The following is a 21,129-nucleotide window of genomic DNA, read 5'->3' as shown; positions in this document are numbered from 1 at the left end:
ATAGTCAGATCTTCGCCAAGAGGAATAGGCGAAAAGGCATGTGTAACTTGGTGTCGTCGGTTGCCACGGTTCTGTTGACCACCAATCCGGCGTTTCCCGAAGGGCTCACATTTAGGCTCGGTGTTGTCGTCTGCTTTCGGTGTCCGGCGTCATCCCGGGCGCGCGAAAAGCACTGTCCACATGTCTTGCCGCAAATGTCACGTCGAATCTCGGAGGGATTAAACTTACTCAAGTTGCCGGATCGATGATGCGTTTCCTAATATGGATAGTGTTGTGGCAAAGGGGTGTTGGGAGTAATTATATAATCGGTGGAACAAGATTTTCTCAGTACCGGATCTATATATAGAATGACAATTCAATCTCCATACAGCTACCTAAACCTCTTTACAACTGTAGTGACCTCCTGCTCCTTTTGCAGATATGAGAGCTAATAAGGGAAATAAACAAGCGGGCTATAGCACACAAAAAAGAGAGGAGGTCCGGATGGATGTTGACAACAGATGAGGATGAGTGTTGATTAACGCTTGTGCCAGTGGGAATGGCAGTGTACGAACAGGCAATAAAGGAACAAATCAGAGGGCAGGAAGTGATGATGGATAACGGTAAATAGGTACAACAGAAGTGCAGATCGATGACAGGTAATGATAGCGGGCATGCGAAGCCTTATCTCATGTTTCCAATACAACTGGTCTTAGCCATCAAAGTTGTTATTTCCTCCATGAAGTATATACCATTATAACTTTTCGTAAAAAGAAGCACACCATCGATTGATCAATGCCTACGGATATTCCAACCAAGTCTGCTCCAAAATACCTTTAGCCTCCTGTACAGTAGCCTGACTTGCTCCGATGAATTGAAAAGTCGCAATTTCCGTCTTGTGATTGCTCCAAACTGGCTCAATCTGGTTCAAGTCTGGAGACTTTGGTGGCCAATTAAAGGTAATAATACCATTTTGGTGCCGTATATCCTCATCAATCTTTAATGCTGTTTGATGGGCTGGAGCATTGTCCTCAACTGTAACGATCCCATCTCAGATAGTTAGTGCTTGGCGACGGGGAACGATACTTCTCTTCCTGTCCTCTTCTTTCTTTGTCTTACAATAGCTCTAGGCCTCTGCCTACGTTACCGATAGTACAAGACCCTTGTCTTCTACCGGGAACGCCTATCGTAAGCTTTCTCTAACTCTTCTTCGTAAGGTGCCTTCCTTGGCGTAACGATAACGTTGCAATAAAGATAACGATAGTAAAGGTGTTTTATATTCGTTAAAGTAATAAGTAGGAAAAGTACTTAGAACAAAGCGTGAAGAGCATATCTTCCTCGGCCGCTTTCGGCCGCCTTATATAGTGTTCTTTCCGCCTTTAATCATGTGACCTAAAGTGGTCACATGTGTAAAACCAAATCAAAACAAACGAGTTATGTGACCAAAGTGATCACATGCTCAAAACCCGTGACCTTATAGCGAGGTCATGTGCGAAACTCATAAATCAATCATAACGCAATAAACAAGTCATATGACTCGACTGAGTCATATGCGCGAAACCCATGACCTCATAATGAGGTCATGTGCGAAACATAAATCATATGCGCAAGGCTTACCCGCAAGGCATACTCGTCCGGTGCATGTCCCATCCTATGAACATATTTGAGCCATGTGCGAAAGCATCACAAATCCCACACATAACAAATCATATAACCCGAATGAGTTATATGCGCAAAACAATAACATACCTGTGACTCATAACCATGTGTCACGTGAAAACCTTTTTCATGCTAAGCCACATTCGTGTCATTAGCTCCCCTCCTCCTAAGCCTGAGTCCCATCAGGCCTTTTCTCCCAGTTTCAATAGTTCCCGTCCTGCCGAGTGCAAGGTCCTTCTCAGCTTGTGGAACTTATCGTCTGCCTCCCTCCATCTGACCCTCACCGTTTCCAGAGTCAGGTTCGTCATTTCGATCGTGCGCCGCTGATTTTCGTTCCGCTGTCTAAGCTCCGCGATCGTTTTGTCGTTTGCCGAAATTGTGGCCTCGGATTGGCCCAGTGGGTTCTCGGAGAGATCCCCGGATCTGTCTGGGCAGGCTCCTCACGTCCGGTTCCCTGTCTGCTGAGGAGTTTTGGGCGTCCCCCTCTCTGGACCACGTCCTTGCGGCCCATACCTTTCTGGCATCTTCTCCTTCCAACTCTTTTCTGCTCCCATCCTTCTGCGGGTAGAATCCCGCAGATATTTTCTGTGCCCTATGCATCCTGCACCCATTTCTGAAGCATTATTGCCAATGCTTTAGAACATGGTCCAGGCGTGGGCCACGCTTTCGACATTCCCTCTGGAACCATCCTGAGCCTTCTTTGTCGCCAAAGTGTGTTTGGCAACCCTCATCGTAGCATACCGTCCATGACATGGCGTTATGCCCTGCTTGTTGTTCCCTTTCCTTAAATTCCTCGTCGGTTGGCCCCATGAATGAGTATTCGGGGCTGGTGGGTGTGGTTTGGCGGGGTTTATTGCCCCAGTCCTCGTATTGCCGCAACGGCGCGGGAGCTGTTCCCTCGCTTTTGTCTTGGTTGAACGTGATCGTCACCTGGGCCGGGCTTGCCTGGGTATCGCTGGTGGAAGGTTGAGATGGCATCTTGTGCGTTTTCGAACGTGTGTGCGAAGTACCAAGTTTTATCGTGTTTAGGAGAGTATCCTGTCCACTTGGCTCAGTATTGGAGGTGACCGTGGAAGAAGCGGGAATCGACTATTTCGTAGAGCATGTATTCTGGTTCTCCGTCGAGTTCAATCGGAGGGGGAGGAATAAGTGTTTGTGAAGGAAACTTATTGTCGTTGTGTAATTCGAGGAGTGAGATGTGGAACGTATTGTGTATTCACATTGAGGGGGGAAGGTCGAGTTTATAAGCTCGGCTGCCCACTTTTTCTAATATCCTGAAGGGTCCAATTTTCTTGTAGTCCAGTCTCTTTGATGGTCGTGTCGTATGGATAGTGTGTGGTATTAGTCATACCATATCTCCCGGTTGTATGTTTGGATCCGGTCTTCGGTGCTTATCGTATTATTCTTTTTGCCGTTGTTGTGCTTGACTCATTTCGTATTGTAAGGTTTCGTGTAGTTTCCCCATATCCGCTTTCTCCGGTATCACATCATTAATCGTGTGATATGTGGTCTGACTTTGTGGATGTTGTCCGTAAATCGCGAAGAAGGGTGTCATGCCAATTGTTTCTCGCTTTCCATTGTTGTATTCGAATTCGGCCATCGATAACAGCTTGTACCAATCATCTTGCTGATAGTTGACATAGGCCCTTAAGTATTGTTCAAGTATCGCGTTTACTCGTTCCGTTTGTCCATCTGTTTGTGGGTAGAACGCTGTGCTCATCCTGTTTTGTATTCCCATTTCTCCGGTTACTTTCTTCCATAGTCCCGATGTGAATAGTGTTCCTGGATCAGTAATCATATTCTTTGGGAGGCCGTGAAGTCGAAAAACCTCTCGGAAGAATGTTTGTATAAAATCCCTGGTGTTGATGTCTTTTCTAAACGGAATGAAATGACTCATTTTGGTCAGGCGATCTACCACGACCAAGATGCTATCGCAATATTCCGATGTTGTTAGGTCCGTGATGAAATCCATAGTAATTGTTTCCGATGGTTGTTCGGGGACTTCGTTTGATTTTAGTAATCCATGTGGTGCGTGTTTAGCCGTTTTCGTTCTCTGGCATATGTCGCAGTTTTTGACATATTGCTTGACATCTTCGCACAGTCCTGGCCAATAGAATGATCTCGTGATGAATTCCATGGTTTTAGCCATTCCTCCGTGTCCTGCCGTTCTGATATCATGGTGTTGTCGTATAATGTTTCTCCTTATCTCCTCTTCTTCCGGGATCCATTGTTTTCCATCGTACCACATATTTCCGTCCTTCCATTGGCATAACCCCCGTGCAATTCCTTTCATCTCCTTTTTTCCTTCTTCCAAGGCTTCTCTTATTGCCTGGATTGTTTTGTCTTTCTCGTTTGCGTTCACCATTCCTCTTTCTTCCTTCGATGTGAATTGAATAACCTCCATGGCCTCGAAGTATGTTTTTGGTAATAGGGTCTGGGTTTTTTGTTTAATCCTTTCATCTTCTTTCGTTTGTGGTTTGTCGCTTGCAATCCTTGTGAGAGCATCTGGCTTTCCGCTCTCTTTTCCTGGTCGGTATTCGATTTTGAAGTTGTATTATCTAAGGTGCTCCATCCATCTTATCTGGCGGTCGTTCAATTCTTTCGTGGTCATGAACGGGACCAGGTTCTTGTAGTCGGTTAGAACTCGGACTGGATGGTCGTTGTTTGAAACGTCTCTCCTCCATTCTTTTAATGCTTGAACTATTGCTAATAGTTCTTTGTTTGCAACATCGTAGTTGTACTCTGCCGGGGTCATTGGCTTGGACCGGTAAGACACTGGCCTCCATTTTCCATCATCGCGTTGTTGCAATAGTATGCCTCAGCATACGTATTTTGAGGCATCCGTTTTGATCATTATCTTTCGGTTTGGATCGAAATGAACCAGTGTGGGTGCTGATGTTAGATGCGTTCGTATTGCATCACATGCTTTTTGTTCGTTTTCTCCCCATTCCCATTTCTTGTCTTTCTTCGTAAGGTTATAGAGTGGTTTTGCAAGCATGCTAAATCCCTCTATGAACCTTCGATAAAAGTTGCAGAATCCCATAAAGCACTGAACATCTGTTTTGTTGTTTGGTTTGGCCTAATCCCAAATGGCTGCTGTTTTAACTTGGTCAACCTTGACCCCGCTTCGATTGATGATAAATCCAAGGTATTCTGTTTCTTCCTTATGGAATTCTCATTTTGTTGGTTTGATCTTGATTCCTGATCCTTGTATTGCCGCCATGATGTTGCTGATATCTTTTTGGTGTTGTTGTATGTTCTCTGAGTATATGAGTACATCGTCCAAGTATACGATGCAACATATGTCGAGGTACTTATTAAGTACCCTGTTGATCCATCTCTGGAATGAAGCCGGTGCGTTGGTTAGCCCGAAAGGCATAATCAAGTATTCGAACATTCCGTATCTGCAGGCGAATGTAGTCTTCCATTCGTCTCCTGCCTTGATGCGTATATTGTGGTATGCATCTTGGATGTCGAGTTTGGTGAAATATTTTGCTGATTGTAGTCTGTCCAGTGCTTCCCCAATCAAGGGTAGTGGATATCGGTCTTTCTTGGTAACCAAATTGAGGGCCCTGTAGTCCACGCAGAGTCTCATTTTTCCATCTTTCTTTTTGACGAATAGTATTGGAGATCCTCCTGACGCGAAAGAGTCTTGGATCCATCCTCTCTTTAGGTTTTGCTCGATATACTTCCTAAGTTCTTCAAGCTCTGCTTCCCCTAGGGGGTATAACCTTTTATAGGCAATTTCTTTTGTTTTTCCCGTTTGTTCGTCATTGTCCAGCTGAATTTCGTGGTCGATTCCTGGTCTTCGAGGTGGTAGCTTCGTAGCTTCCTCTTCTGGGAATAGATTTGTGAATTGGTGATATTCTTTTGGAACCAATTATTTCCATCCCTTTTTGCTTTGGTATTTCTTGTCCTGGATTGCTAGTTCTGTGCAGATGTTGATTTTTGCTAGAACTGCTTTCTCATCTTCGTATTTCCATTGGAGAATTCCTGTGGTATCTCCTTTTCGATAATATCGTCCAAAGGCTTGTGCTGTAATCTCTTTGATCTCAATTCTTTTTGTTGTATCGAGCTGGTTTTGGTCCGTACTTCCAAATCCCTCGTTTCCTCTCATGGTTTCTTCCAGTTGATCTACTTCATGCAGATCCTCTTTGTTGATTTTTTCAATTATCAACTGTGCGATTCGATCGCCTTTCTGGACTTGGTAGTCCTCTTCAGCTAGGTTGGCCAGGACCACTTTGATTTCACCGGTATAGTCAACGTCGATCACTCCTGCCATGGTCATAAGTCGGTGTTTGACTGCTAGACTACTGCGGGGTACTATTCGTCCATAGGTGCCTTCTGGGAGTCTAATGGCTATTCCCGTTGCTATCATTGCCTACCCATTGGCCGGTATCTTGATTCCTTCGTTGGCATATAGGTCGTGTCCTGCTGCCCCTTTGGAACCCTTGGTAGGCACTTTTGCCTTTTGGTCCAGTCTTTGTATCCGGACTCTCTTGTCCTGCCGCATCTCGGCAAACTTTGCATGCAAAGTTTCTTCTTCCGCTTCTCGTATTGTTGTGAAGTAGACTACAGGTGAACTGTTGAGATATTGTGTCGCACATAGTTCACCTGCAAACGTCATCTTGTTCTCGTTCCAATCGATCGTTGGATTATGCTTCCATAACTATGGCATCCCTAGGACTATCTCATGGTTCTTTAGATCTGCCACTTGAAAGGTTGCCATTTCCCTATGGCTGTCAATGTCCATAGGTACTGTCGCCGTATGGGTTATAGGACCCATAGCGCTTGGCTTTCCATCTGCTAGGTAGACTTGTTTTGCTTTATTCGCTTGTTTGGTGTGGAGGCCGTATTTGTCGCATATTTCTTTGTCGATGAAGTCTTCAGTGGCCCCCGAGTCGAGCACTGCATATATTGTAGTTCCTTCTCTTTCTCTGTTGTATATCTTCATTTTGATCATCACATGATCTCCATCTTCTTCTCTTCTTTGCGTGTGTAGTGCCGTGTAGTAGTTAGCTAATTTGATGGGTTTTCCAGGTCCACATCTTGGGTCTCCCAGACCACCTTTTACTGGGGACCCTCTTCGTTTTCCGACGGTGAATCCTCTACTATCATCTCGCGGATGTTGCTCCATTTCTGATTTTGGAAACGGTTATTTCCTGCAGCTCTGTTTCCCTGATATCCGGTGTCTGGTCGGCTTCTGCAATCTCTTATCCGATGCCCTGCTTTTCCACACCTTAGGCATAATTTCCCCTTCATCCTTCTGGCGTGTTCTTCTTTAGACAGATTCAGAGCAGGTCCTGTTCTTGACTGGTCTAACTCCATTGGTTCGCCTGGTGGTAATGCTCGACTTACTCCTCGAGGTGCTTGCGGTTTTAAGGTTCCGTCCATGTTCCTGGATGATTGGACCACTCTGTGCGCTATAGTATTTTCCGAGTTGCTCCGAACCATGTTCAATTTGCTTTCTTTGTCGATTGCCCATCTTGCAAACTGTTCGGCTGTCGTATAGCGCAGGTCAGAGATTCCCCATGCCTCTCGGAGTCTCTCACTGCAGTTTCTCAGGAGGATGATGTAGAGAGTCGCATCATCAAACTCAGCCTCGTATTCCAATAGTCAACATTCGTTCCAGTATGCCGAGAACATTTGTTTTCCTTGCTGGAGTTTTTCTAGCTTTCGTCTTGCTGTTTCATTGGCATTGGGGTCTCCAAATTGTTCAAAGAGTGTCGCCTTGAACTCTTCGGACGTGACCCATTCACTCTGTTTCCTTCTATCTTGGAAGGGCATGATCCATTGTTCCACGAGTCCTGTGAGTAGAGATTCCACATATGGAATCTTAATTTCATCATGGTGATCTCCGTATCCCTTAACTGCAAAATATCCCTCGCATTGCGCTATGAATATTCATAGCTTATCTTCGGCTCCTTCGTATGTGTCAGGCTCCTTTGCTTTTGGTAGTTGGATATTTCCTTGCCCTGTATTTCGCGTGGCTGCAAGAAATGCCTGAAACTGATTTTCTGTCATTCCAAGTATGCTGGTTCCTGGTGCCGGAGTGGCTGGGGCTAGTGGCCCAGGTACTGCAGATCCCGACATTCTCTCGGGTCGTCGCGTTCCAGCAGGAGAGCTATCGACTGGTGATCCTTTCTCTCGGGTTACTGGGCTTGCTGCTCTCGAGTGTTCTGCTGAGACGTGATCTAGGGTATCGCTGAATCCTCCTAGATTAAGATTTTGATCGTCGATGTCAATATCTCCTTCCCGATCTGGGTTGAAGGATGCCGTCTGGTATCGTTTGGCGTTGCACTAGGTGACACTTTGTAATGTAACGATCCCTTCTCAGATAGTTAGTGCTTGGTGACGGGGAACGATACTTCTCTTCCTGTCCTCTTCTTTCTTTGTCTTACGATAGCTTTAGGCCTCTGCCTATGTTACCGATAGTACAAGACCCTTGTCTTCTACCTGGAACGCCTATCGTAAGCTTTCTCTAACTCTTCTTCGTAAAGCGCCTTCCTTGGCGTAACGATAACGTTGCAATAAAGATAACGATCGTAAAGGTGTTTTATATTCGTTAAAGTAATAAGTAGGAAAAGTACTTAGAACAAAGCGTGAAGAACCTATCTTCCTCGCCCGCTTCGGCCTCCTTATATAGTGTTCTTCCCGCCTTTAATCATGTGACCTAAAGTGGTCACATGTGTAAAACCAAATCAAAACAAACGAGTTATGTGACCAAAGTGATCACATGCTCAAAACCCATGACCTTATAGCGAGGTCATGTGCGAAACTCGTAAACCAATCATAACGCAATAAACAAGTCATATGACTCGACTGAGTCATATGCGCGAAACCCATGACCTCATAATGAGGTCATGTGCGAAACATAAATCATATGCGCAAGGCTTACCTGCAAGGCATACTCGCAAGGCATACTCGTCCGGCGCATGTCCCATGACTCATATTTGAGCCATGTGCGAAAGCATCACAAATCCCACACATAACAAATCATATAACCCAAATGAGTTATATGCGCAAAACAATAACATACCTGTGACTCATAACCATGTGTCACATGAAAATCTTTTCCATGCTAAGCCACGTTCGTGACATCAACTAGATATGTAACTGGCATACCAGTTGTGTTTTGTAGTTGGTGAATCAATGGATATAACAGAGGTTTCAGAGTACGATCTCTGTAGGAAACCCAATTGATTCCCCCTTTGCTCTGAAAATCTAAGCACTTTTCCTTAAAAACCTGATGGGCGGTATGTCAGCGGCACTCATGACGTCCAGTTCTACCCTTTTCTTGATTTTGTTGCAAAATCCTTTCATTTACTTCCTTCAGTACCACCTGCTGCCAAGTATCTTCCGAACCAGCCTGTACCTCATTCTCTACCTGGCAGCAATTCCGGACACTATTCTCTTGGTCAACAATTGTCTGATAGTGTTTTTTATCTTCCTTCGTATCCTTCTCCTATATATGATAGGGTACTCTTTGACCTATACATACAGCTCCCCAAAACATAAGATGTATGGTCCATTCATAATTATTATCATATATTGCCCACTGATTTGGGTCAATACCATGTGGCCTCATAACATTCCGCTGTCGCCGGACTGAATTGAATTCAATCCACATCTCATCTGTAAAGACGATGTGATTCACAAGAATATTCCGTGCCATATGACAAAAGGCAAGACGCTCCTCGATATGCTGTAGAGATAAAAAGGGCTTATGGGTGGCCTTACAGTGAAAAAGTCCATGTTGGTCATGGAAGATATGCTCCAATGTCGACCATGCTGCCCTAATACCAAGCTCTTTTACCACATCTTCATATAGTATTAACCAATGCTGCTCATCCTTTTGTGACAGATCCCGCAGAGCCAATGACTCTGCACTGCCCTCCATAAACTTCGGGGATCTTCCTCCTCCATGCTCATCCTCTAAGCACGCTAATACATCGTCAAATTCTTCTGGATCTGTTGCCCTTATCTAGTATTCATTATTTCACATATTAGCTTGGAGCACAGACATTCTGAATTTGTAGTGCTGGAATGTGTTGCTTTGCCTACCTTTGCCTGCTTAATGAGCTCACTTGCCATATATTCTTTCACTCCTACTTTCTGCTCAATTTGCTTGAATGTCAAGCCGCCATGCCAATGTAGCCCTAAAACTACTGCTCACATAAGAACTGGAATCCTTGGGGCAGATCCTAATCCTATAACTTGAGGAGGCATTTCAAATTGCACTGGATCAAGCAAAGAGTAATAGAGTTGTATGGGATGTTTTTTTTGTAACAGTTTTGGCAAGCGTTATGGTGGGTTGTGTGTTTGGCCGGCGATACAGTACCAGAAAATCGTCTTGTAAATGTAGATCCGGTATTGTGAAAATCTTGTTCCACCGATTATATAATTACTTCCAACACCCCTTTGCCACCACACTATCCATATTAGGAAACGCATCATCGATCCGGCGACTTGAGTAGACACGGAGGAATTGGTGAAGAGGTGTAACCCTTAGTAGCTTAGTCTCGCAGAATGGTTCTTGATTTGGACAAGCTTCCCAACAACCGGTCCTTGTTCGCAATACAGGGATTTCCCGTTCCGTGGGCTCGGGCTCGCATTACTAGAGTACTAGGGTACGAGTACTCGTACTACACGTAGTACTCCCATCCCCGAATTTGTCTGCAGATTTCTCCGCCTTCCCGGCAGGGTTAACGACGCCACGCTGACCCAAGATTACCACAAAAGGTAGTACCAGTACCGGTACTCGAGTACTGTACTTGTACACTCTTACTTGTACCAGCCAGGAAGTTCAAGATGGCAGGGGTTCGTAAAATACACGGCGAAATGTTTCTTCGTGTATGACTTTCTCATACAAACTCACCACCCCTGCTATCGAATACGGTACCCTGTTACAAGTACCCAATACTCACTCCTTCTTGACTATTAGAAGTATTGCGGGGTAGATCTTGCTGCAATGTGACCAATTGTGAGGTCTGCACCATTGTCGCACTGGAACCATTTCTATTTTCGGAATTATTTTTTGAATCATCAAGCAACAAATGCAGATGAAGGGGTAGCGACAGCTAGACTATGATCCTGGTGGAGAACATCCCGCGGGATTGCAAAACGGAGCGTGGAAAATCTGTTGGGTTCGTTGGGAAACCCGGGTTGAGCCCCTCCTGAACCTAAGAGAGAGAGATCCATGACCAAACCTAACGAGGCAGTACCCACTGGAAATCTTGGGGAATAGCTTGGTAGCCAAGCATCATACGCCTTATTTTCTCTCCTGGGCGTAAGTCCCTTTCACTTAATGCCTATTACCCCCCGATTGCTCACTTCCTAAGTTGGTGGAGGAACCTATTCTACCGGGGAGGCGGGGCTACTGGATACCCCACCACCAACTGCCGACATTTTAGAAATCATGTCTCCACCACGAGCCCATTCCTAGCCCAAGTCTCACAATTCATAACCCGGGCTTACCATGTGCAGTCTTCCTATGGCCACGCGTACTAGCCCTTCCCAGTGCCGTACTCGACAAAATTTTCGTTTTCCCTGTGGCCATCAAGTAATGGTGCAGCACATCTGCCCTCCCCGCCCATCAAACCATATGCCCCCGCCGAAATCATGTTCCAGTGATAGTGCGACAAAAAAAGGGGAGAAGTCAATACCGTGCTAGACTATAGAACGCATAGAGCTGGAGAGAGAGAATATCTAATTTTCCCAACTGGGATTCAATTGAGGCGAGCATAAGGAATCGCAAGGTCACAAAGTATCCGGACCTTTTGGCGCCAAGATAGGTATAGTTCAATGCCAGTGTGTCCGGACACTTTACCAACGTGCAGGTTGTAGGGTAAGGGTGTTGTAGAACTAAGCTTAATACCGCCACCCCTAATTTACAGCCTCCGCATGCGTAGCGGCACTGCAGCACTCAAAGTCCTCTCAAGAGAACTCTGAAACCACACACCAAAACACGGGAACCCCAAAATACATGGAAACCACAATCGGAAGAATCATCCACTGTTTGGGGGAGGTATCCCTGTGAGAAGGTTAGGATTCGGTCCGTGACGGGGGTAAATCGTGAAAACGTCTTGGCTCCTGAGCCACTGATAACATCTGCATCAGTGATGGAACTAAAAAAAGTTGGAAATACGGTAGCTTGGGGATTGTGGAAATGGTGCTGTTGCAGGTCCCGGAATTATTTATCTGATTTGCTTTCCCTTTTCTTCTTTTATTTTTCCTTGACTCATTTCGACAGTGCCTGTGTTATTCACTTGTCGCACTGAATTTTGTCTGCTCGAGTTGTTGATGTCTTGGTCAAGAGCCATGTCGATGACATGTTTATATAAGCACACACCCCTGTCACGGATGCATCTAGCGCTGTCGCACCACACTGCCCAGGATTGACGAGATCGGAAGAACTCCATCCGGTACAGCGAGTGATCTTTTACGATGAGGGTCCGAAAGCGGTGCCCTGGATGCCTCTTTGGGGCGCGTTATCTCAAAAAAAACTCCATAAACTATTTCTGTGCAGGCTACCTTGATTTATTCGTTTTACCCAAGCAATCGCACTCCCGCATGAAGGCAATGAAGTTCTCCCCTGCAGCTAATTCCCAATCGACTCTCTTTGATCGTCTCAACAAGAATGGCTTCAAGTCTCAAGAGCAAGGCCAAAAAGTTGCACTGTCTAAGTGTTCTCCATCATATAACTACTGTGGCCGATGCTATCCCTTAACGGCCCATACATACATCCGCTCGCTCAAGTACAGTACCAGCGACACCGTCAGGAGGGGCGACAGATCAACACATGGCACAGTTCAATGATGCTGGCATGGTTTGGATTGTGACGTGGTGGTGGGCTATAGCCATTGGCTTCCTAATCGGGGTTTTATGCGGCTATTCCCTAACACCGGCTTTGTGTAGACGTGCTATTTCACGACGGGTCACCGATGCCCATACCAATATCCATGCCTACCCCTAATACCCCGGTATCCCGACAGATGCGGATCCCGCTCTGGCCGATGCTGATGGCGTGATCCCCACTATTGTCATTATGTATCTCGTAGTCCTCGCGATAACTGAGTACACTCTCATCGTCATCGTTCTGATTAGGATGTAGTGGTGGGTGTAGGTAGCAGTTGTAGGGAGGGTACGGAAAGGTGGGTTGTGCGTTTCTAATTGAAAGATGACATTTTAAACCTTTGGGAGTATATATCCGTAAGATGTCCTACAATAAGGATTCATGTTAGGTGATTTGTTGGCCTTTCGATTGGTAACTTGTATGTACATATATAATTCCGAGCTTGCTGATTGGATAGCAGGCACTCTACTCGAGTAGTGCATTCATTCGTGGCAGTGCCAATTATATGTATATAGAATCATTGCCTAGGGGCCCGCTTACATCTGTCCCCCCGAACCTCTTTCATTCGATAAGCGCTCCACGTTCTGTGATCTATGCTATGCATCCAACATCTGGATTGTTGGTCTGGTAGAGGCGGAAGGCGCTGATATCAACTGTGGCGATAGTTTATCTATGCAACTGCACCTCCCATACGGGCTGCTTGAACGGGCCTCCTTGCGCTACCATGGGAGGACGATGGAGCTATTATGGCCCCCCGACATCCGCCACCTCCAGCACCGCCTAAGGCTTCGGGCAGACCACCTCCCTTATTAATCGGTGCCATTTCTGCAAAGGCCACAACAACTCCGCAGGCACGCCCGCCACTACTAACCCAACCTCCACACCCCGGTTCATATTTTCGCCTTGTGGGAGCTTCCGTCCCCCCTTCCTTCCTTCCTTCCTTCCGGGGCATGCCACCGAAGCACATGGAAGGAATAGAGAAAGGACTTCAGAGGGGGGAGGGCCAATCGGGGCGGTTGTTGTATTTCGTTGTATTGTATTTCTTATTTACTTTGTTCCCCCACAGGAATCTCCATCTTTCATAGTAGGCTATACTACGCATTCCGGCCCACCATCCAAGCGACACGGAAGCGCTGCCTTTACCCGATGTATTCATGCCGCAAAACATCTTCGACAATGGATAGGTGCTAGTTATGATACCGGGTGATAGGCCGTGATTGCGGCCTATTCCCACTCGTCCACTTGTCTGACTGACGTGCGCTATCGTGAGGGGGATTGCCTAATAGGATGTGGGCTTGAAGGGAACGGCTGTGCATGTTTTGTACAAACAAGCGACCGAATACGGAACGGTGTAATGGGCCCATGTGGGTGTGCGGTGTGTCAGGTCAGGCCTTATACAGCTTGGGGAGGGTACATTGGTGCGAGGTGCTGAGTCCACTGGCTGTTAATTCAGAGTGAGCGCCTGTGACGCATCTGGCTTTTCCGAGGGTTAATTTGGTGATCACTTATTTCTTGGGCCAAGAGAACACTCAAATACTGGCATAACACCTATCACCTGTCCGCATAGAAAGTTGATATAGACCACCCCCATCGCTAGTGCACTATGAAGACGTTTCTCTCTCACCAGATTGCTGTACTGTGCGTAAACAACATTACCCACAGAACCAGCAAAAATAGTAGCAAGACCAAATCCCATGTTTGTCTGTGAGAGAAGGGCCTTTTATTGTCAGCTTGATAGAAGCAGCATTAGATTGACGGTGGGAGTACTTTAATATTTCCCGAGAACCATCTCTGTGACTCCTGAAATTTCATAAAAAATCTCCAGATCTGTGGCAAGGAGCGGAATAACCCCCGAGACCACAATGTGGAAAGTCCTGAGTGAGTTCACTGTCCTTCAGTCCCCAGGGCAGAAGACTGAAACCGTATCAAATGATAAAGGAGCACAACAAAGGACCAATACATTCACATCTACCCTACAATAATCAGAAGAGTCTAGAACTCTGACTGATATACTGTAGGAGCCAATGGACTTCACGGAGTATTACAATTATGTTTTGGAACAAGTTGTAGCTGTGAGGATGACTCCGAATACTACAACAGCAATTAAAACCCTGCTGCCAACCAAGTGATTATTTATCAATCTAGTGGAATAGATTCCTGTGAATTAGTAGGAAGTCCTCCAGAAAATATCTGTTAGTTGGATAAGAAGTTATAAAGATTTGAAGTCAGATGATCAAGAAAGATTGTAATGATGACTACCTTCGCAGATACAACCTGCAGATGAAACTGATCCTTTCATCAATGACGGAGACAATTGGGGCCAACTCAGTTCGACTTGAGAATTAAGCTATAAGTCTAAAGACTCTAATAATGGCGTAATTACTATTGGGAACAGCATAGTCCCAAGGTAGTTATTTTGTAATTACTGAAGAGGGTGTGGTGATTGTCAGGGTCTTCAGGTGTTCGCACCTTTGAAGAATACCCAACATTTTGAGATATAATCAGAGAGATACATAGTTGTATAATATATAGATGTAGTTCACGAACACTCAGACACGGAATATAAATATCGAAGTGCATCCCAAGCTTTAGATATCATCAAGTGACAGAGAAGAGACCTTAATAATATAATCTTATTTTTATAATTCTATCCTATTTTAACTACTTTACTTTACTCTTAGTAGTCATAAACAAAATAAGTAAAGTCTGAGTCTTCCTAGACAATCTGTGTCTACAGAAACGAATCTTGATTGGCATAGACAACTCTGAGGTCTATCAGGTTGTCTTTGCCTAACAGATATAGAAAAATACCAACTCTTCATGTATGGGTTTTCCGGAGGTGCATCACTTGGTAAAGAATATTCTTTACAATATTATGGCAGCTTTGTGTAAAAATACAATATGACTTTACTTTGGTTTTACAGAGGTATCATATCTATCTTGACATAAAAAATGCCTAGGTTTGGTGTAAAAAAAAAAATAGGTTTACAATATTATGTAAAATTACAATACGGCTTGTCTTGAGTTTTGGTATATAGCTTAACAATAATATGTTCAGGCTTGGTGTATTCAAGTTTTATGGGTTTTGCGGGAGTGCCTAACCTGGTGAAAAATATGCTTTCTTTTTTTTAGATTATGTTAGCTTTGTGAAAAAGATTACCCAGTATTGGAGTTAGTGTCTTGTTGACTTGGTATGTGAAAAGCTGCCCTTTGTGGGGTTTCCAAGGTTCTTCTACTTGGTGAAAATATGTCTCCCCAGGGGATATGGAATGTCTGGTCAAGGAGCTAAACCTGGCTCCAAGAGTCTGTTTATGGCTTCAAGATGCTGCTTCGGAGCTGTCCGGAGCATCATCTAAGATCATAGCGAGTGATCTGGGATGATAACATGTTAAATAATATGTAAAGAGATTCAGAATTCGAGGGGATCCATACGAGAAAGTGAGGCGTCCGAACTACTGATATCCGGGACAAGTCAGCGGGGTGTGATCTAAAGGCTTGGTGAAGGGTGAAGGGTCTTGGCTGTCCCCCGAGCATCAGCCCTTTTTCAAAGGCTCAACTTTTTTTGTTATTAAGTTAACATATCATATGATACGGGCGATGTCAGGACGGCAATCGTTCGGATATCATGTGTGTGTGCGAGTCTGTCTCCCTTTTCCGCACTCGGAGTCAGATCATGAATGCCAGTGGCGATCAAGGACTCTGACTGCACCGTACCGCACTTGTGCTGCTGATGCACGCGTGGAATGTGGAATGTGCAATCCCCGCGCCGTTTTTGGAGAGCATTTACACCCTCCCAAAATGTTATCTGGATGCCGGTATATTGACCGGCTAACGGAAAGTGCCGTGGGTAGGATTGCGGTGCTCGAGTACTCGTACAAGTACGACTACAATACGGTACCCTACTCAAGTATGGATGGATGTGATGCTGAACAGAAGGGAGGAGGAGATGATGATCGGCCTACTTCCCGATATGGAGTGTGAGGGGATCAGCTCCAGAATACAGGGATGAGTCCCCCCCCACCACCCCTTGCTCTCGAGTCAACGGTGCGGTCGGTGGCATGGAAACGAATTTCTGTGGTAATCCGGCTCGGAAGCTTGATTGGCTGCTATCATACCCACAGCTTCACCATAGCCATACCATTATATTCCTACTCTATGTTACGGTAATGTGCGAGAAACCTTCACGCCCTATCAATCTCTACCCTATGCTCTCTCCCCTTCCCTTCCACTCAAACCTTAAGGAGGTTGTCGTGTGTGACCCAAGCTTCTCGTCCATAACTGCCTTATAAGTCTTGGTTCGTTGCCAGGACATATAGGGGGGGAGGTGGAAGGGCAATCATCTTGCAGAAGCAAAGCGCCCCCCCCCTCCAAAAAAAATAAACCAACAAACCAACCAATCTCTTTACTTGCTTACCAACTCCTCGTTCTCGTCTTCGTCTTCGTGCTCGCTCGCTCCCATAACTACCCCACTCGCCCTACCCTTCACCCTTCACCTCAGTATCATCGTTGGCTGATCCTTTTTTCCCAAGCGCGAGTCAAATTCTGGAAGGAAAAATTCCCTTCCCTTCCCTCACATACAGTATACCCACGCGACCTTTTTTTAAGAAAAAAAGCCTATTTGCCCCCGATTGACCATACAAATGCCACCCAAACGCAGGCACACCAAATCTCGGAACGGATGCATGACTTGCAGAAGGCGGAGGGTGAAGGTAAATGAGCATTCCATGTTTGTGTCATCTATCTCCCCCCAATCGCACCGTATAGGTGTGATGGCGATGGGATATGAGGGCCAGTCTAGCTGACGGCACTCCAGTGTGATGAAATCAGACCGATATGTACAAACTGTACCCGCCGGGAACTCGATTGTATCTACACTGCTTATTGCCCTCCCGGTCGACCTGGGATCTCTCGTACCCATTCGTCTGCTTGTGCTTCATCTTCTTGTACCTCATCCTCTTGTACTTCTTCATCTTCTTGTACCTCATCTTTATTATGTACTTCGTCTTCCAGCTCTTCTTCTTCCCTTCCTTCTTCACAGGTCGTCTCTTCACGGCTACGGATTCTTCCGCTGCAGCAGTCTCATATCCCGGCTTTGTCTAAGCCCCGCAGAGGTGGTGGTGGCACCAGCATTTCGGCACCAACCCCGCTAGCGGCTCTCACAAGGCAATTGGATTCGATTCTTATTGGCACCCGGTCGGGGACCCCTTCTCCTCTTGCCCGCATTTCATTATCGAAAAAGGACTTGGACAACCTGAGCCTTTTGCACCACTTCACAATACGGACATACAGCTCGTTAACAAATGACAAATCCGTCGAAGTGTATCGGACCGAAATTCCAAGGATAGCTCTACAAAATGAATTGACCATGAATGCACTTCTCGCAGTTACAGCACTGCACATGAGCATTACGGTGGAAGAACCCGTAATCGTGTCACACTACCAGATGATTGCAGCAGGCCACTACGATCAAGCCCTACGTTCTTTGAGGGCAGAGATTCGCGAGCGACCAAAAAGCGGAGACCACATTCTTGCAGCGAGCACACTGATAGCGTTCTACGGCTTCGCCTGCAAAATGACTAGCGGCGAAGCTAGCCAGGTTCCGAGGGTGATCGGGTGGATACCCCTCTTCGATGGTGTGCACGCCATAATCAAAGAATGGTGGCCCTTGGTCATTCAGGGTGACTTAAAGCCCCTCCTCGACCAGGCCATCACACGGACGGTTGAAGACGGTGACTTTTTAACCCTCCCTCCATCCCTCACCGCCCTAGTCCTCGAGGCACTCCCCACCTCGAACGTAGCACACGGCGACAGCGACGAGGTAATCATCGATGCCGCCACAGCGGCCGTCTATCAACGCGCACTGAAGCACCTGAAAATAGTCTGGAACAACTTCTGGGCAACCGGGTACAAACTGGCCACTGCCTGGCAATTCATTTCCCACGCGCCAGCGAAGTACACCCACAACCTCCAGCAGTATAAACCACGCGCGCTAGTGATATTCTGTTACTTTTTGTGCATGGTGAAGAAGCTGGATGGGTTCTGGTGGGCCAAGGGAAGCGCCCGGGAGACGTTTCTCGATATTGAGAAGAAGCTGGACGCTAGATGGGAGCCGTGGCTGGAGTGGCCCAGGAATATTATCCTGGGGGATTGCGAGGTTGTAGGGAGCCAGTCGTGATAATAATGGGAAAAATAAATAGAGCGGAGGTGGTGTTTGGAGAGTTTCTTTTCGAGAGTTTTTTGTTTGTTATATATAATACCTGTTGAATCTGGAGTAACTTGTTTTGTGCTTTCTTTACTCGCCTCCTTTGTCCTTGTTTGTTAATTCAGTGTGAATTCGGGCTCGGGATCTAGAAAATCTTTATATTGAGATGCAATTGTCGTGGATATGGTAGTGTACTTGGCCGTTTTTGTACAGTAATAAGTTAAGGCCCTTGGTGCCACAACAGTTACCAATCCTGCCAAGACATCCGAATACTTCATAACTGGATAGGTGAGCGTGCTCTGATGCTGACTTGGGGGTTTGAAGAAAAAGCAAGGTTTCTGGGGTACCAGTGATTCCCCCCAAGGTGCCGGGGGTGTGAAATCAACCCTGCCACCACAACCAGAACCAAAAAGGAAACAGCCAACTTCAAGTATGATATTTTGGGAATAAACTCTATATTGAACATCCCAGGGTTGACTCATTTTTAATTGTAGAGCTTTCGTTATTTTGATTGAGTAAGTATTGGTTGAGGGGTAAGGGCGGTACTGTACCAAGGTGTTTTTTTTGAAGAGTAATCACACTTACGGGAAATATATGCCAAAGTGTTGTACTTTATGCATTATTGAGAAAAGGAAGGCGAGAAAGAGGGTGAGTTTGGGCGGCTGACGCTGCCGCAGTGCCGGTGTTACCATGCTTACCGGTACGATACTCGTACAGTACCGTACCTTATCGCAGAGTGCAGTGCCAGGGTATGGAATTTAGTCAAACGTAAAATCCACAATCGGCAATCTCACCAAGCGAGAGAGAGAAAAAAAAAATCCGCCCCGAGTAGGCATACCGCTTTCCAAACGCGCTATAGCTCCACGCGAGCCGAACTCATTGACTAGCAATTCCCCGTCCTATTAACCTACAGTCTTTAACCTACAGTCTTTATCCTGCCGCGGCTTAGCGTGAAAATTCCCCTTGCGGACGGAGCACTCCCCCCCCCTCCCCCACTCTGCAAGTATGCCGGGCTCTCAAATCCCTGATGGTGGATTTGCCGATATAATACGATAATCGTGGTCCTTGTAGACGCGAGGCGGGTGGACGTGCCGTACCGGTGAGGTTAAGTTTGGAAATTCATGATCGCAACCCTCCACCTCCGTTCTCCGCTGGTCAGGGTACAAAACACGAGAAGGAATGGTTTTTGTTCGGGGCGGGGTACTGGACGTCCTGTGAATTCACTTGGCTTGTGTTTGTGGGTATTTGCGTGCATCGGTCGGGTTGGATTGGATATACGTTCTGGGTGCATATGAGCGAGAAATTATAATGAATCGGTGGGCAGGGCGGATGGAGAGTAGTGGATGTAGAGCTTGAAAAGGAGGAGAGGGGTGGTTAGAAAAATGAAGAGGTGAAACATAAAAGTTTAAAGTATGACTCGATGATTCACGGAATACGGGAGGAGGTGGATTTAACAGGGGGCTTTTCTTCGATTCCGAGGACTCCTGTTTCTGATATGGGATGTGAAACAAGAAGCTTCTTGATTGTAGTTTTATGTTTGAGTACTGTATTGTGCAGCTATGACAAGTAAGAAACTGGATCTCGCAGAAATATTATTTTACTATTATGCTTGTTTAAAACATCTCAAATAATCACAATTAATACCTGAAACTTCATTCTGATAACCTCTTCTTCAATGAAAGTCTCAATCGTGCAGGATATAGTATCTATTATCTTATCTACTTTATTCCAATCTAACTACTTATTCTAGGTAAGAGATATTTGAAAAAAGTGGTCACTGTCGGTGGTAGGTAGGTAGAGTAGAATACTCACAGAAATTTATACTATGCAGATTTAAAAAGCATTCAACCTGCCACTTGAAGAATTGTAAAATAGATTTTTGAAATATCTATCCCTCTTTCTTCTTTGTTTATTAATAGTAATTTCTGAATTAAAAAATTAGCTAAAACATATTATTACAGTGTTATAATTTATACAAGAAACAAGAAACACCATATAAGTAGAGGAGTTTTATTCAAGTTCTTCAATTTAAGGTATGTTAGACTTATAAATAGATTCCCTAAGGTCAGAATATGGTACTTATAAGTACATGAATTATTTATTGTATATAAAATATTTCCAAGAAGTAAAAGAAAGAGTCATTCTCAATTCCTTTTAAATGTTAAAAAGTTCTTATTGTTACTCTAATTAGAAGTAGAAAATATCTACAGATTACTAGAGTAAATATACTAAATATCTACTAAGTTAATACAGGTGAGAAGACTTTCTGAAAATCATTAGTCATTAACAGCTATTATAAATAACTGGAATTTAAATAATCTATTATTTATAAGATTTGAAAGAAAAAAAAAAACTTAAAATTATTATACCGTAATTTTTTCTACTACCTTATACTTTTCTGCTGCTTTCTCAAAATTGCCTGTTTTAGATCTAA

At 45.2% G+C, this 21,129-nt stretch overlaps 1 protein-coding gene; it reads left to right on the top strand.

The window, feature by feature from the left end:
* Positions 1-17,021: 17,021 nt before the first annotated feature.
* On the top strand, positions 17,022-18,668 carry GSTUM_00001244001 (uncharacterized protein; the record flags this gene model as incomplete). XM_002838617.2 has 2 exons in its annotated part: positions 17,022-17,202; positions 17,307-18,668. Exons 1-2 carry the CDS (start codon positions 17,134-17,136, stop codon positions 18,666-18,668), a joined length of 1,431 nt encoding a protein of 476 aa, XP_002838663.1. The 5' UTR covers positions 17,022-17,133.
* Positions 18,669-21,129: the final 2,461 nt, after the last annotated feature.

Source organism: Tuber melanosporum (genome assembly GCF_000151645.1).
Source record: "Tuber melanosporum whole genome shotgun sequence assembly, scaffold_267, strain Mel28".
Lineage (NCBI taxonomy): Eukaryota > Fungi > Ascomycota > Pezizomycetes > Pezizales > Tuberaceae > Tuber > Tuber melanosporum.
The sequence above is the reverse complement of the archived record's forward strand: the minus strand, read 5'-3'. Positions and strand labels throughout refer to the sequence as shown.